The sequence below is a fragment of the Crotalus tigris genome, unplaced genomic scaffold, assembly GCF_016545835.1.
Source record: "Crotalus tigris isolate CLP2741 ecotype Arizona unplaced genomic scaffold, ASM1654583v1 scf7180000019504.1669754, whole genome shotgun sequence".
NCBI classification, from domain to species: Eukaryota; Metazoa; Chordata; class Lepidosauria; order Squamata; family Viperidae; genus Crotalus; species Crotalus tigris.
Genome location: NW_024097569.1, coordinates 532,304 through 548,519, shown reverse-complemented (window position 1 = coordinate 548,519; position 16,216 = coordinate 532,304). Strand labels below are relative to the sequence as shown.

The 16,216-nt window shown below is 44.6% G+C and overlaps 1 protein-coding gene across 1 annotated transcript in view; it reads right to left on the bottom strand.

Annotated features, from left to right (window-relative positions):
- Nucleotides 1–16,216, bottom strand: part of MFSD2A (major facilitator superfamily domain containing 2A) — a 52,817-nt gene that overhangs the window by 6,840 nt on the left and 29,761 nt on the right. The window contains exons 8-11 of the mRNA XM_039363015.1: nt 11,706–11,827; nt 10,494–10,577; nt 2,099–2,182; nt 397–509 (exon numbers count right to left, since the gene is read on the bottom strand). Of these exons, the coding sequence (XP_039218949.1) occupies nt 397–509; nt 2,099–2,182; nt 10,494–10,577; nt 11,706–11,827 (403 nt within the window). The remainder of the gene's footprint in view (nt 1–396; nt 510–2,098; nt 2,183–10,493; nt 10,578–11,705; nt 11,828–16,216) is intronic.

Sequence of the window (16,216 nt, the reverse complement as noted above, 5' to 3'; positions counted from 1 at the left end):
TGTCGCCCCAGCCCCACCTCTCCCCCAGCCTCCGCCTCCCCCCCCTGGCCCACACCTCATCAGCATACCCCCTGGAGGAGAGTCGCCCCTGGGTGCGGCCTGCATGAAGCAGCGAAGCCAAGCACATGGCAGCTGGGCAGCAGGGACAAGACTCCGCCCTTGTGCCCTGTTGTGTGCAGGTGATGCTACAGGGCGCAGGTGGAGGCCATAGCCGCTATGGCGGTGCAGGGCCGCCTGGCGATCTACGGCGGGCCATGGAGATGGTGGGTGGCCCTGTGGGCAGGGTGGGGGCGGGAGCGAGCGGGGTGGATTTTGGGCACTTGGTCTCTAAAAGGTTTGCCATCACTGGTATATGGAGTTCTGAAAACAGACAAAGATACTCGGAAATTAACTCACCAAGGCAGGAGAAAAGCAGCAGCCACACTCATTCCAGCCGCAACGGCCACCACGTAGGTCATAATGAGGTTACTTTCCAAAATCACAACCAAGATGAGGAAAGGCGTGGCTGACTGAAGAATGAGAAGACGTGGTCAGGAAGATCGCTTTGATTAAAACTGGGATGAACTTAATGCAGTTTTGCACCTTAACACAGTGGTTCTCAACCTTTTTAATGCCGCGACCCCCAACCGGTTGTAAGTCGAGGACTACTCAACTGGTGCAGCACCGTTTGCAGAGTGGGACTTTTGGTAGGCTCAGCAGGGCAGAGACAGCCTGGACAATTCCTATTGGCTTTTGAAAGCCAATAGAATTAGACTCTATTCAAGAGAGTCTATTCTATTGGCTTTCAAAAGCCAATAGAATAAAAGGGAGTAGCACAGCTAAGGAAAAGGGGGGAAAATGGCGGACTGCGTTGTTTGGCGACCCCCGTGAAATGGTCGTTCGACCCCAAATGGAGTCCCGACCCACAGGTTGAGAACCACTGCCTTAACACATCAGGATAGAAACTTTTTGGCTACAAAGGGCTTGCAAGAAAGTTGGGCTAGCTTGAGAGCTAAGAATGGCTTGATCATTAAGAGGAACTTGTAGTCTTCTCTCTTTGTTGTTGTTGTTGGTAGTGCTTCTTTCCCTTCTTCACCATGGTTGCCCTAGCTATAATTAAGAGGCGTTTCCTTATGACGGGCTGAGAAGAAACGTCTCAAAATGTCTATCAGTCCCTAGATATTTAGACTGAAATTTATCAGTTACTTTACATTGGGCTGAGATAGAGGTCTTTGAACTGGTTCACGCCTCACGCTAAATCATATTTTGACTCGTCAAGGTTTATTGAATAAGCCACCATTGGCTGGTTTCATACCTCACTCTAAATCAGGGGTCTCCAAACTTGGACACTTTAAAACTTGTGGGTTTCAACTCCCAGAATTACCCAGGCAGCCATGCTGGCTAGGGAATTCTGGGAGTTGATGTTCATAGGTCTTCACATTGCCAAATCTGGAGAGCCCTGCTCCAAATGACAACTGTCTATAGCACGGCTGGGTACACAGATGCTCCCAGGATGTTCCTAGCAAAATGTAACCAACCACACAATCTCTTAGCCTGTTTTGCACACAAGGCTATTGCATCCACCCATGAGAAAGGTATGGGCACCATCCTATCTGAGATTGTCACAGTCAAGTCCTCAGGGTTTGTCCTCTGGAAATATAAATAGGATACACCTGGGACCAGGATGGTCCTGCTAACAGGTCTTAGCCCTGTCCAAAAACTGATGTTTCCAAAAGGACCTTCCAGTTTCTGTTGCACCATTAACAGGCCCCAGAGGAAGCCCTGCATGAGGCTTACCTCTCACAGGTGCCTGTCGTTGAATCACTATTTGAATGATTTTCATAGAGACCTCTTTCAGAAGTTACCTAAGCAGGTAATAGGTTTACCTTGCTCCCTCACAACAGGTAGTGCTTGACCTACAACCATACTTGAGCTCAGATTCACAGGCATAAGTTGCGCCATTCGTTAAGTGGGTCCTTTCTAAATGGGTCACCATGTAACATGACCATGAGAGGGGGGCAGTTATCATAACATCAAAACTAAGTCGGGGGATCTGTTGTAACTTGGAATGGCCACTAAGTGAACAGTCGTAAGATGAGGACTAGCAGTATTCACTCACCGAGATGCCAATGTAAACTGCAGTTTTCTTCCCAAAACGCGTAAGGAACCACTGCCAGAAGGGGATGGTCAGGGTGGCTGAGAGCTGCAAGAGAACAACAAAACAGGAAGGAAAGAAAGTTAGTTATAGGTAATATTTGATTTATAAAAACCACCATTTCTGTGTGTAAGCAAGGCATGGTTAGGTGAATCACAGGCCATTTTACGACATTTTGGCCATGGTAGTTATGTGAATCACTGCATTTGTTAAGTGAATCACATCGTCATTAAGCAAATCTGGTTCCACTCATTGACTTTGCTTTTCAGAAACCGTCTGCCCACGGTGATCGCGTGACCTCGGGACACGGCAACCGTCATAAATACAAGCCAGTTGCCAAGCACTCGAATTGTGATCCCATAATCATGGGGCTGCTGCAATGGTCGTAAGTGCGAGCACCGCTGGTAAGTTATTTTTTTCCAGCACCGTCATAACGTCAGCACCTCGTCACTATACGAGGGCCATCGCAAGTCGAGGACTACCTGCACTTAAGTCAACCAGAAGACGACTTTGCATGGATTTTGTGGCAGCCTAAATTGCCATGTGTGAAAAATCTGCTGCTCTAACTACCTTGGAGCAATGCCCACTGTTTCCATCATTTTTTGCACACAAAAATTTGTCAATTAAAATGTGCAGAAAGTGGAAACTCTTTCCAGATCCGTGTTTGTAAACCATTTGGAGCAAAGAAGGGAGAGATCCAGTTTGGTGTAGTGGTTAAGAACTGGGAGACTGAGTTCTAGTCCAATGTTAGGCACAAAGCCAACTGGGTGATCTTGAGCCAGTCCCTGTCACTTAGCCCTAGGAAGGAGACAATGGCAAACCACTTTTGAAAATCGTGTCAAGAAAACTGCAGGAAGTCACCAGGGTCAAAAACTGATTCAAAGGCACCAAAAACAAACAGATAATAAAATAAAGAGGAAGTGGCCTATTTTTTCAAGCATTTTTTCCCCTTTCCTTTTCTCTTGGTTTTATTATTTTTTTTCTTTTTAATACTCACAAACAACAATAAATCATATTACAGTGGAGGCCTCAGTATTATGTACCAAGCCCAAGATACAAATCCTTATTATGTTATAAAATAATTGTATGCCTTTTGCAGCAGGCTATTAATGCCACTTGTTTTTAATTGTACAATTCAAGCAACCTTAAGTTTATTAACATTTCAGAATTATAGTTAACGTTGATATAAATTCTGCCCCCTTAACTTTAAAGGTTTAAGTTATCCAAATTAGCACGCTGTTAACAATTTCTAGTTTATATTTCACAATTGTTTTTCTACTGAGCTATCTGCATTCTTTAACATATTATTTGCATCTTATAATGCACTAAAACAATTAACTACATACACAAATACAGAACCAAGTTTTCTTCATTTGAGTAGGCTAATATTCACTTTCCCTTATTCTTGGGTGGCTCCATCTTAACTCTTTGAGCTAGCCCGGATAGAAATTTCCATGTAACAATAAAATAATCTTCCCTCTCTTCCTACTTAGTCATAGAGAAGAGAAACAAAGAGGCTGAAACTGCTGACTGCAGACAATCCTCAACTTATGACCACAACTGAGACAGTTGTTAAGTGAGTTTGCCCCATGTTATGACCTTGCTTGCCACAGTTGCTAAGTGAATCACTGCAGCTAAGTTAGTTAATGCTTAAACAGCTACATGAACCCGGCTCCCCCATTGATTTTGCTTGTCAGAAGATCACCAAAAGTGATCATATGACCTGGGACACTACGACCATCATAAATATAAGTCAGTTGCCGAGCATCTGAATTTTGATCGCATGACCATGGGGATGCTGCCACGGTCATCCATGTGAAAAACCATCTAAGTTCCTTTTTTTCAATGCCGTGGTAACTTTGAACACTGCTCTTTAGAAGGCCAGATCCTGAAGTTGAAATTCAAGTACTTTGGCCACCTAATGAGAAGGAAGGACTCACTGGAGAAGAGCCTCATGCTGGGAAAGATGGAAGGCAATAGAAGAAGGGGACGACAGAGAAGGAGGTGGCTGGATGGAGTCACTGAAGCAGTAGGCGTGAACTTAAATGGACTCCAGAAGATGGTAGAGAACAGGAAGGCCTGGAGGAACATTGTCCATGGGGTCGCGATGGGTCAGACATGACTTCGCAATTAACAACAACAAAAACTTTGAACAATCACTAAATGAATGGTGATAAGTCAAGGGTTACCTGTAGACTGGAAGCGGGTTTTGATTCCCCAAAGGAGAAATTTAAGTTCCATGATATGAGGGAGTCAGAGACTGACCATTAGTTTTGCCTTGGTCAGTTATTTTTGTTTATGTTTTAGTTTTAGTTTATGTTCAGTGTATTGTGGCAACTCAGGAAATAGGCTAATTCAGGCACTAGGAGAAGCATGAAGAGAAGGACGAGGGGGGACATGATAGCAGCCTTCCAATATCTCAGGGGCTGCCCCAAAGAAGAAGGAGTCAAGCTATTCTCCAAAGAGCCTGAAGCAACGGATGGAAACTAATCAAGGAGAGAAGCAACCTGGAACTAAGGAAAAACTTCCTGACAGTTAGAACAATTAACCAGTGGAACAACCTGCCTCCAGAAGAGGTGAATGTTCCAACACTGGAGGTTTTTAAGAAGAGACTGGACAGCCATTTGTCTGAAATGGGATAGGGTTTCCTGCCTGAGCAGGGGGTTGGACTAGATGACCTCCAAGGCACCTTCCAACTTTATTATTATTATTATTATTATGGATCATCGCACAGTCAGCCAGATGTTCAGACTGGATTTGGCATTTTTGTCTACCTATCAAGTCCTTACTTGGGATAGGCAGATGTGGATGTTTGATGGTATTACAGATATCGTCGCAGGATGGAAGCAGTTTCTAGTAAGGCTGCCTTTAGCAATTGACTAATGGCAAATTTGTCAATGCCAATGGTGTTCAAGTGGTGCTCCAATTATTTTGGGATTGCACCCAAGGCGCTTCATTATTATTATTATTATTATTATTATTATTATTATTATTATTATTCTTCCTCTTCTACTTCTTCTTCTTCTTCTTCTTCTTCTTCTTCTTCTTCTTCTTCTTCTTCTTCTTCTTCTTCTTCTTCTTCTTCTTCTTCTTCTTCTTCTTCTTCTTCTTCTTCTTCTTCTTCTTCTCCTTCTCCTTCTCCTTATTATTATTATTATGTTATGAGAACACACTAAGAATGTGCTTTATGAAAAAGTCACAAGGGCTGTAGGCTGAAATAGGAAAGCAGCGTGGTCCCTTCTTTTGTGCCTGCCAAAGTCTTTGCTCCACCTGCCGTTTGTGAAAAGTTTTTTTTCCTCCCTGATGTAAAAAGGGAGATATGGGCCTGTTTCAATTCAAAGCAATTCCCTCCCCTCTTTGAGTCTCACGTCATCTGTATATTCAGTCACGCCCTTGGACTGGCATAGGCATTCTTAGAAAATATAAATAGCAGCTGTTAGCAAACCAGAGCTTTGTTTGGAATCATATCCACGGGGGGGGGGGGGGAAAAACAAAAGGCAAAGCGTGAGAAGAGATTGGCCATCTACTCTTTGAATAATGCAAGGCCGCTTCTGATAGCAGACCCCCGACTTTTCATTCTCCTGCTGCTCTGGCCCAGACAAAGTCTTAATCTCCCAGGAAAGGGTGGCGGTGGGGGGGTGGGGGCGGGGAGTTGGGGATTGCAATGGCTCTTTGGCTGAAAGAGCCTAAACGTTCCTCAACAGCTTCTCTTCCATTCATGACCAGACTGCCTAAAAGATAACAGTTTAGCCGTTGATGTCCATAGGAATGAGCTAAAAAAAAAAACCCCGCTGCTTTGAAGCCGCTATTCCCACTCAGCTTGGCTCTTCCCTAAAGGCTGCTCTACATATTAATAGCATCTCAGAATTCTGGACAGCAAAAAGTCTCAGTGGGGAAGTGGCAGCAGGTCTGCATACAGAAAACTTGCGTATTAGCCTCTCTCTGCCTGGTGTGACATTTTCGTCTAAGACAGATGGAGAGATTTTTTTTTTTTTTTAATGTGGGACATTGAACCCTCTCTTCCTGCCTGGAGTGGTAACAGTCCGACCACATTTGAAATAAAAAAACAGAGGAAAAACGTTCATCTTGAATGCACCCCGTGGTTTTGATCCTGAAGATTCACAAGGGAGTAAGAACCACAGGTAGTCTTCAATTTACGACCATTCTTTTAGAGACCATTCAAAGTTACAACACTGACTTACAACTGCTCCTCTCACTTACGACCGACAGAGCCTCCCCATAATTATGCGAGCAAAATTCAGACCCTTGCCAACTGGCATGTTATTTATGACAGATGCAGCATCTCAGGGGCTGCCACAAAGAAGCACATTCCCACTTTTCCTGGGAATGTGCTTCTCTTGGACTGGGCTGTATCTACCACGATGTAAAAAAGATGCTGAGACTCTAGAAAGAGTACAGAGAAGAGCAACAAAGATGATTAGGGGACTGGAGGCTAAAACATATAAGGAATGGCTGCTGGAATTGGGTATGTCTAGTTTAATGAAGAGAAGGACCAGGGGGGACATGATAGCAGTGTTCCAATATGTCAGGGGCTGCCCCAAAGAAGAGGGAGTCAAGCTATTCTCCAAAGCGCCTGAAAGCAGGACAAGAAGCAACAGATGGAAACTAACCAAGGAGAGAAGCAACCTAGAACTAAGGAGAAACTTCCTGACAGTTAGAACAATTAACCAGTGTAACAACCTGCCTCCAGAAGCTGTGAGGTTTTTAAGAAGAGACTGGACAGCAATTTGTCTGAAATGGGATAGGGTTTCCTGCCTGAGCAGAGGGTTGGACTAGATGACCTCCAAGGTCCCTTCCAACTTTATTATTATTATTATTATTATCCCAATGTCAGAGGATCACCATTTGCAACTTTCCCGACTGGCTTTTGGGAAGTTAAGACAATAGGAGAAGCTGGATTCACTTAACAACCTCCTGGTTCACTAACAATTGCAGTAGTTTGCTTAACAACCATTGCAAAAGATTGGCCTCAACTCGCTGAGAAATCACCTTTTTCAGCAGTGGAAAGTCTGGTCCCAATTGTGGCTGTTAGTCACGAACTGTATGAGAGACACTAATAGTGGTTGGATCACATCAGTGCCCACACATCTCATGTTGCTTCCCTTTATAGACACCTCACTGCTTGTGCATAAGAGGGACCCTTTGGCTATGTTCTAAACACCCAGTGTCCCAGCACAGTGGTGGGATTCAGCCGGTTTGCACCACTTCGGCAGAACCGATAGCTAATTTTTCGTTGCCCGGGCCCAAAATGGACTTCCGGAAGCGGCATCCACACCGAGAACCGGTTGTTCATGTATTTGAATTCCTTCCTTCCTTCCTTCCTTCCTTCCTTCCTTCCTTCCTTCCTTCCTTCCTTCCTTCCTGTGGTGGGATTCAGCCAGTTCGCACCACTTTGGCACAACCAGCACCTAATTTTTTGTTGCCCAGGCCCAGAATGGACTTCCGGAAGCGGCATCCACCCAGAGAACCAGTTGTTCACATATTTGAATTCCACCACTGGTCTTGAATTAAAGCTAACTTTGGGGGTTATGAAGAATGCACTGGACCATAAATTAATCAGAGAGGCTGGGTAAATGCAATATCTAAAGGCATCAAAAACACAAGGCAAGCTCAAAGCAAAACAAACTTCTCAAATTTGGCACTAGGTTTTTAATTGACTTGGGAAAGCTTGGAATGGGTGTATGTCTCTCTCTGTGTGTGTGTGTGTGTGTGTGTGCGTGGGGGAGGGAACCAAGCATATTCCTCTGTTCTCCAAGACCTTTTTTTTGAGAATGTGGGAAAAGAAAGCAAATTAGCAAATGATGGCTGGGAGTTTGCAGCACGGTCAGCTCTCAGCTACAGTTCAGAGTCGTCCCTTCAGGTGACTTGCAAAGTTGTGGTTTTTTTTTTTTTTTTTTGAAAGCATGTTGTACATTTTGATGGCTTTAGATGTTGGATCTCGCCCCCCTCCCCCCAGACAGTTTGATTAGTTTAGGATCCAGTGCATTTGGTAGATCCCCCCCAAATGGGCTATTTTCCTCTGTGCTTGGAAATTCAAGGGGGTTTCTACTCATTCCTAGTTTGGCAGAGACTCTGATCTTTTCTGCTTTCCCGTCTCCTCCTGTGTTCAGGCCTTCTCAGACATTTGGCTCCAAGAATTCCATTCAGTGCCTCTTCCTGATCAAGACGGCTTTTTTCTCATGATTAAGGGGTGGGGGGAGAGAGGATGGCAGGCTTTGGATAAAAGACCAGCCTGGTTTTTGTTTCTTGTCTCTTTTCAGACCAGCTCTAAAAGCGCACAAAGAAAGCCTTGTTTGTGATCACCGACTCTATCTTTCCAGAAAGAGGGTTAATTGCCTGGGCTAGCCTTCTTTAAGGATGGTTTCCCCTTCATGCCCTCCTTGCTGAAATACTTCTGGGTAGATCCATCAACGACTCCCTTAACTTTGATTCAGGTAGTCCTTGATTTACGACCACAATGGAGCCCAACATCTCCATTGCTAAGCAAAACTGTTGTTAAGTGAGTTCTGTCCCATTTTTTACAATCGTTCTTGGCGCTGGGACATGACCACTGAAGTAAAGACAAGGATAGAGAAAGCTCGAACAGCATTCTTCAAAATGAAAAAAGGTCTTCTGCAGTCACAACATAAGCCTAAGACTGAAAAATCAGGCTTGTCAGATGCTATGTTTTTCCTACCCTGCTCTATGGAGTAGAGAGTCGGTCTCTGACAGAAGGCTACCTGAAGAGACTAGAAGCCTTTGAAATGTGGATTTACAGGCGGCTGTTACATATAAGCTGGGTTGACAAGATCAGAAATGAGGAGGGGATAAGCCACCTGGGAAAGCCGAGGGAAATCATCCAAACAATTAAAAAACGAAAATTAGAATATTTCAGACATGTGATGCGACACCCAGAAAAATACCGCCTACTCCATTTAACCCTCCAGGGAAAGATGGAAGGCAAACGAGGTCCAGGCAGAAGAAGAACATCAGTTGCCAAAAATTTTGATCACATGACCATGGGGATGCTGCAACGGCCGTAAGTGTGAAAGACAGTCTGAAACTTATTGTGAAAGACAATATGAAACTTACTTTTTTTTTTAGTGCAGTTGTAACTTCAAACTAAACAAGTGGTTGTAAGTCAAGGACTATCTGTATGAAACAGCTCAACCCTGGGATCTATTGGGTGACGCCTTGCCAGCAAAGACCAGATCTGATCTGTGGTCTAGATGTCTCTTTTAGAGCAGGGGTCTCCAGCCTTGACAACTTTAAGACCTGTGGACTTCAACTCCCAGAATTCCCCAGCCCACAGGTCTTAAAGTTGCCAGGATTGGGGACCCCTGCTGTAGAGGACCTGAGATTCACAGGCCAAGGATGAGGCCCTATTTTTTTTCTAGCCCAAATGCCAGCAAGATTCATTAGCTTCATCTGCCTTTCCTAAATAGGATCCGAGATGGAAAAATAGATCAATCTCTCTTTATTTATGCATAAATAAAGGGAGGCACCTCACCGTTACAAGATGAGGGACTCCTTAAAAGAGAATCAGTTTATATAAAGTTCAAACCTATTGAGTTTGGAACATGTTACTTCAAAGAAACATTAATCAAAGCCATTCCCAGTTACTGAAAACATTACTCAAACAGCCCCCCCCCACCTTGTTCCCGTCATACTATTTGGAATATGGGTGGTGTGAACCTTGCTGGCTTTGGCAAATACATTTAAACACCTCTCTTTGGATTTGCTTTTGAATTTGCCATACGTTTTCCTTCAGGGCCTCATTATGGGGTCTTCGCTGCATTCTTGTATTAGGTTTCATGATATGGTGGCCCACCCAAAGTACACGAGGATCAGTACTGGCAATAAATAAAGAATCCAACTTTGCAGCTGAGAAAGTATATTGACCTATAAACTAATCAGATGAACTAAGTTTACCCAATGCTCTACTCTAAACCACACACAAACTAACCAAGCAAGCTTAGTAGGTTATACACATCAGCCGTGAGGTTTGCAACTGAGCCAGCTAAGCCTGTGTCAATACAGTCTTATGGCGTTAAATTATATTTATGCTTTGAGATAAAGCCACATCCTGTTCTCACGCTGCAAAATGGGGTAGATGGACTAAGAAACTGGACTCTCCAGCTGTCTTTGGAGCCTTGTAACTAAGGAGATTCTGGAGCACCAGCCTACCTCCATCTCTTCATGCCAGAGACAGTAGAAAGGAAAGAAAGAAAGAAAGAAAGAAAGAAAGAAAAAAAGAAAGAAAGAAAGAAAGAAAGAAAGAAAGAAAGAAAGAAAGAAAGAAAGAAAGAAAGGAGGGAGGGAGGGAGGGAAGTCACTGCATGCCTTGCAGAATACATACCATGATGGCGAGCAGAATGTTCTGGAACTCGTTGCGGAATCCCAAGGTATAAGTGCAGAACAAGGCAAAATTTCCTTCCAACAGCTGAGAAGAAACAAGAGATGTCAGTGGAAGGTGCATTTTGGCAAGGAGAAAAGATGGCAACTGGCAAAAAAAAATAATCTTACCAGACTAAAGTTCTTCTAGGACAGTGTTTCTTAATCTTGGCAATTTTAAGATGTGTGGACTTCAAGTCCCAGAATTTCCTAATCCAAAAATTCTGTTGAGTTGAAGTCCGCACACATCGTAACGATGCCAAGGTTGAGAAAAACACTACTCTGTAAAATTCCAGACGAGAAAGAATACAGATCTTTGTTTTGACTACTTAAGGACAGGGAAGCAGAGAAGATTGCCGAAGGGTGGGAAGTGGAATTCATTGTTCATTATTGAGCTGGAAGCAAATAACAGAGCAGAAGTATTTAGCTGAGCAGCGACCTCAGCGTCATCCCTGTTCTTTGGGCAGTACATTCTCCAAAATGTTGAGGCCGTGGGCATTCTTAGAGAGCATCTAGATTCAGAACATGTAGGGCCCTTCAACTTTCTCCAGATAATCAAAATGGGCTTATCAACCAGAGCTTAGACCAGGGGTAGGCAACCTTGGCTCTTTTATGACTCGTGGACTTCAACTCCCAGAATTCCCGAGTCAGCTATATTGAAGTCATAAAAGAGCCAAGGAAGTTTGCCTACCCCTGGCTTAGACATTTCTAGGTTAAACATTGAGAAGAAAAATCTGGGATCCATTTAGGACAGTGGTTCTCAACCTGTGGGTCAGGACCCCATTTGGGGTCGAACGACCATTTCACGGGGGTCGCCAAACAACGCAGTCCGCCATTTTTTTCCCCCTTTCCTTAGCTGTGCTACTCCCTTTTATTCTATTGGCTTTTGAAAGCCAATAGAATAGACTCTCTTGAATAGAGTCTAATTCTATTGGCTTTCAAAAGCCCATAGGAATTGTCCAGGCTGTCTCTGCCTTGCTGAGTCCGCCAAAAGTCCCATTCTGCAAACGCTGCTGCACCAGTTGAGTAGTCCTCGACTTACGACCGGTTGAGTAGTCCTCAACTTATGACCGGTTGGGGGTCATGGCATTAAAAAGGTTGAGAACCACTGCTCTAGTTAAAAAAAAAAACATGTGATGAAGAAGTCTAGAAGATGTGATGGGCAAGATTTTCTCACCATGAAAGCGAGGGAGGTGAATAGGAACGCCGCAATCAGCTTGATGTAGGGTCCATGTTTCATAACCAGCTTCAAACCTTGGAAGAAGGAAACGGGCTCAGCAGACTGAAGTTCAGAAGACTCTGTGGAGCAAAACACAAGGAGCAGGTGATGCTCTTCCCTTCCATGGATGTTCCGGACTGTACGTGTTTTACTACCATATTTCTAGGTCTAGGACATACCATTTCTTATTCTTCATGTGCTGTGTAATTCCATAATTGTTCCACTTTGCATAATTTCTCCTAATTTTGCCAGCCAGAGGAGGAGGAAGATGTCCAAAAACATTTAAGAGGACAACTGCCTTGAATGAGCCCTCCCTCCATTGTAGGAATGAGCTGAAACCAGCGGTTTCGTGGGACAGTCTTCTTTTTATAAGTCTAGAGCAGTGATGGCCAACCTTTTAGAGACCGAGTGCCCAAACCGCAACCCAAAACCCACTTATTTATCGCAAAGTGCCAGGGCTGCATCAGCATTGGCTGATGGAGGGGCGGGGGCGGGGCCCACTGGGTGGGCGTGGTTGCAGTGGTCACGGCAGACTGGGTGAATGTGGCTGGGGCCAGGGCAGCGGGGGTCAGTCCCTCGCCATTTCCGGGGCATCCCTGGGGGGGGGCAATACTGCTTGCTCACTCACTTCCTGCCCTGTCGTTTCCAAACGCCACGTGCTTGCTACTCTGGCAAACTCTGCTGGGGCAACGGTGCACATGCCCACAGAGAGGGCTCTGAGTGCTGCCTCTGGCACGCGTGCCATAGGTTCGCCATCACTGGTCTAGAGTGAAACATAGACATTTTCACTCTTTCCCCTAATAATACAAAACTTAAGAATGACACAAACACCCCTTATGCAACAGGGCTGTTTTTATGGGTTTTCCCTGAAATGCATTTGTTCAATGTTCATTTCCTTCAGCCCATCCCATTCTCTACTGCACGGGGAAACAAAGGCAAAGACAAAATCAATGCAAAAATATTTGAGACAAAGTAGATACAGGCTGCTTTTCCAAAAGGCAACTGGACTTCTTTGGGTTTTTTTCCCTTGAGAACATTTCACTTCTCATCCAGTTCACTTCCTGGATGTGAAGCGAAACTTTTTCAAGGAAAAAAAAATCAAGAAAGTTCAGTTGCCTTTTAGAAAAGCACCTTTGCGACAACCGTGACCTGGAAGATGATTGAGAATCTCTGTAGACATTTAGAATAGAGGGTCCTCAACTTATGACCCACAATGGGGACCAGAATTTCCCAGGATGGTTATTAAGTGAATCACATCTGACTTTGCAATCTTTTATTGCCATTTGGTTTTCCCAGTTGCAATGTGTGGCTGTGAAAGCTGGACCATAAGAAAGGCTGAGCGCCAAAGAATGGAGACCTTTGAACTATGGTGGTGGAGAAGACTCCTGCGGGTCCCCTGGACTGCAAGGCGATCAATCCGGTCAGTCCTAGAGGAGATTAACCCCGACTCTTCTTTAGAAGGCCAGATCCTGAAATTGAAACTCAAGTACTTTGGCCACCTAATGAGAAGGAAGGACTCACTGGAGAAGAGCCTAATGCTGGGAAAGATGGAGGGCAAGAGAAGAAGGGGACGACAGAGAATGAGGTGGTTGGATGGAGTCACTGAAGCAGTAGGCATGAGCTTAAATGGACTCCAGAAGATGGCAGAGGACAGGAAGGCCTGAAGGAACGTTGTCCATGCGGTCGCGATGGGTGGGACACGACTTCGCAACTAACAACAACAAAATTGCCATTTTGTTAAGTGAATCCAGCTTCCCCCATCGATTTCCTCATTGGAAGCTGCCTAGGAAGGTCGCCAATGGCGACCGTGTCACCCCTGCAACCTTTGTAAATGCCAAGTGCCTCCATTTTGAACACGTGACCCATGAGGATGCTGCAACTTTCATAAAGGCAATGACCGGTTGTAAGTGACCTTTCTCCATGCCAGTTGCTAAACAAATGATTGTGAGTTAAGGATTATCTATAGTGGAACAAATGCGTGCTATCTTTAGCTAATGTAAGGCAGATGATCCAGCCCAATCTTTTGATGACCTCATCCTACCAAGCCTTATCTTTGGCAGTTTGCCCATCAAAGTTCCCCTCTCGGCTAATCTTAATATTGCTCACCAGGTGATATGGCTTTTCCCTTCAAGGAACACTAAGGAGGATTTCTCAGATGTGGAGTGTGTGGATAAGGGCGAGACATCAAGTAATATTTGCTCAAGAGGAGTGGCTCTTTTGATAAGCATCCTCCAGACAAGGCCTCCATGCCACCGTGGGCTTGAGAGGGTGCTTTCCTTCAGGAGGTTGAAGAGGATGTCACGTCTCCCAGAAAACAAAGCAGAGAACACGTCCAGGGAGTGAGCCAACGTCTGCTTCCCAGTGGCTGGTTAGAACCAGAACGTGGGATTGCCTCATGAGAGAGAAGCTGAGGCCAGCCACAACAGGTTTATGCAATCCCAACTCTTGCACAAGACAGTCATTTTCTCCCTCAGTGTTCACTTAAGTGCTAAACTGGAGGGGCCGCTGGAGAGAAAGTTACAATCAGGACGGCCCAAGGAGTAAGCAAGCAACTTTTGTAACCCACCAACGGGTCTGTTGACATAATTGATAGGAGTAGCGATACTGAACATGCCTCCGGTATCCAGCAAGAGAGAGAAAAAAAATCCACCCTTAATTAGAAGGATGTCATCAGGGTGTATCTTTGGGGCCAGAGAACACTTGTGAAAGAATGGTGTAGATATCTTTAGAACAGCGGTTCTCAACCTGTGGGTCGGGACCCCATTTGGGGTCGAATGACCATTTCACAGGGGTCGCCAAACAACGCAGTCCGCCATTTCCCCCCCTTTTCCTTAGCTGTGCTACTCGTTTTTATTCTATTGGCTTTTGAAAGCCAATAGAATAGACTCTCTTGAATAGAGTCTAATTCTATTGGCTTTCAAAAGCCAATAGGAATTGTCCAGGCTGTCTCTGCCCTGCTGAGCCCGCCAAAAGTCCCATTCTGCAAATGGTGCTGCACCAGTTGAGTAGTCCTTGACTTACGACCGGTTGAGAACCACTGCTTTAGAAAGTGTCTATCCTGAAGGAAATTGCATGCCCCCTAAAAAGATTGAAGTGGTTCGCCGGGATTAAAGGAAGGTAGGGATGTGGCTGATGGATCTCTCCATCAGTTCCCCATTATATCGTGGGTCTCTTGAATGACTCTGAGCCAGCCTTTCTCCCATTCAAGTCCAATCTACTTTCCAGGACTGTAGTTGCGGAAATACTCTTGGGGACAACTCCTGTGTAACACTCTTTGCACACTCAGAGGAAAGGCAGGACCGAAATAAATAATTGCTGGCATGATTAGATTTTAAGGCACGTGGACTTCAACTCCCAGAATTCCACAGCCAGCATTGCTGGCTGTGGAATTCTGGGAGTTGAAGTCCACATGCCTTAAAATTGTCAAGGTTGAGAAACACTGTTTTAAAGTAAAAGCATATTTAACAAAATGTTGAAGTCAGATGGTCAGGATCTTGTAGTCTTCCACAGAGGTGTCCATGTACACCACAATATTCCCTCATTGATGCAATATATTATATTAGCTGGTGACTCAAGTCAAATTATGGATTCACATCTGTTTGACCTCAGTGACTCAACCAACTGGGCTGAATCTTTCACTTTCAAGATTCAACAAAATGAGTTGCAATGTGGAGAAAAGCAAAGTCCTACATTTAGGCAGGAAAAAACAAAGGTACAAATACAGATTGGGCGAGACCTGGCTTAAAAATAGCAACTGTGAGAGGGACCTTGGAGTCCTAGTGGACGATCACTTGACTATGAGCCAGCAGTGTGCAGCAGCAGCCAAAAAAGCTAATACAATCCTGGGTTGCATAAACAGAGGCATAGAATCAAGATCACGTGAAGTAATATTACTGCTTTATAAAACCTTAGTAAGACCACACCTGGAATACTGCAGCCAATTTTGGTCACCATACCACAAAAAAGATGTTGAGAGTTTGGCAAAAAAATTCAGAGAAGAGCTACTAAGATGATCCAAGGCCTCGAGACTAAAACATACGAAGAACGGCTACGGGACTTGGGTTTGGCTAGTCTAAAGAAAAGAAGAAACAGGGGAGACATGATAGTAGTATCTGAGGGGCTGCCACAAGGCAGAGAGGGCCAGATCGTTCACCAAAGCACCAGAGGGCAGGACGAGAAACAATGGTTTGAAACTGATCAAAGAGAGAAGCAACCTGGAATTAAGGAGAAACTTCTGACAGTGAGGACAATCAACCAGTAGAACAGCTTAGCTCCAGAGATCGTGGGCGCTCCATCACTGGAGATTTTTAAGAGGAGACTGGACATTCACCTGTCTGAGCAGGGGGCTGGACTAGAAGACTTCTAGTCTTCCCTTCCCTTCCCTTCCATTCCCATTCCCATTCCCATTCCCATTCCTATTCTATTCTATTCTATTCTATTCTATTCTATTCTATTCTATTCTATTCTAT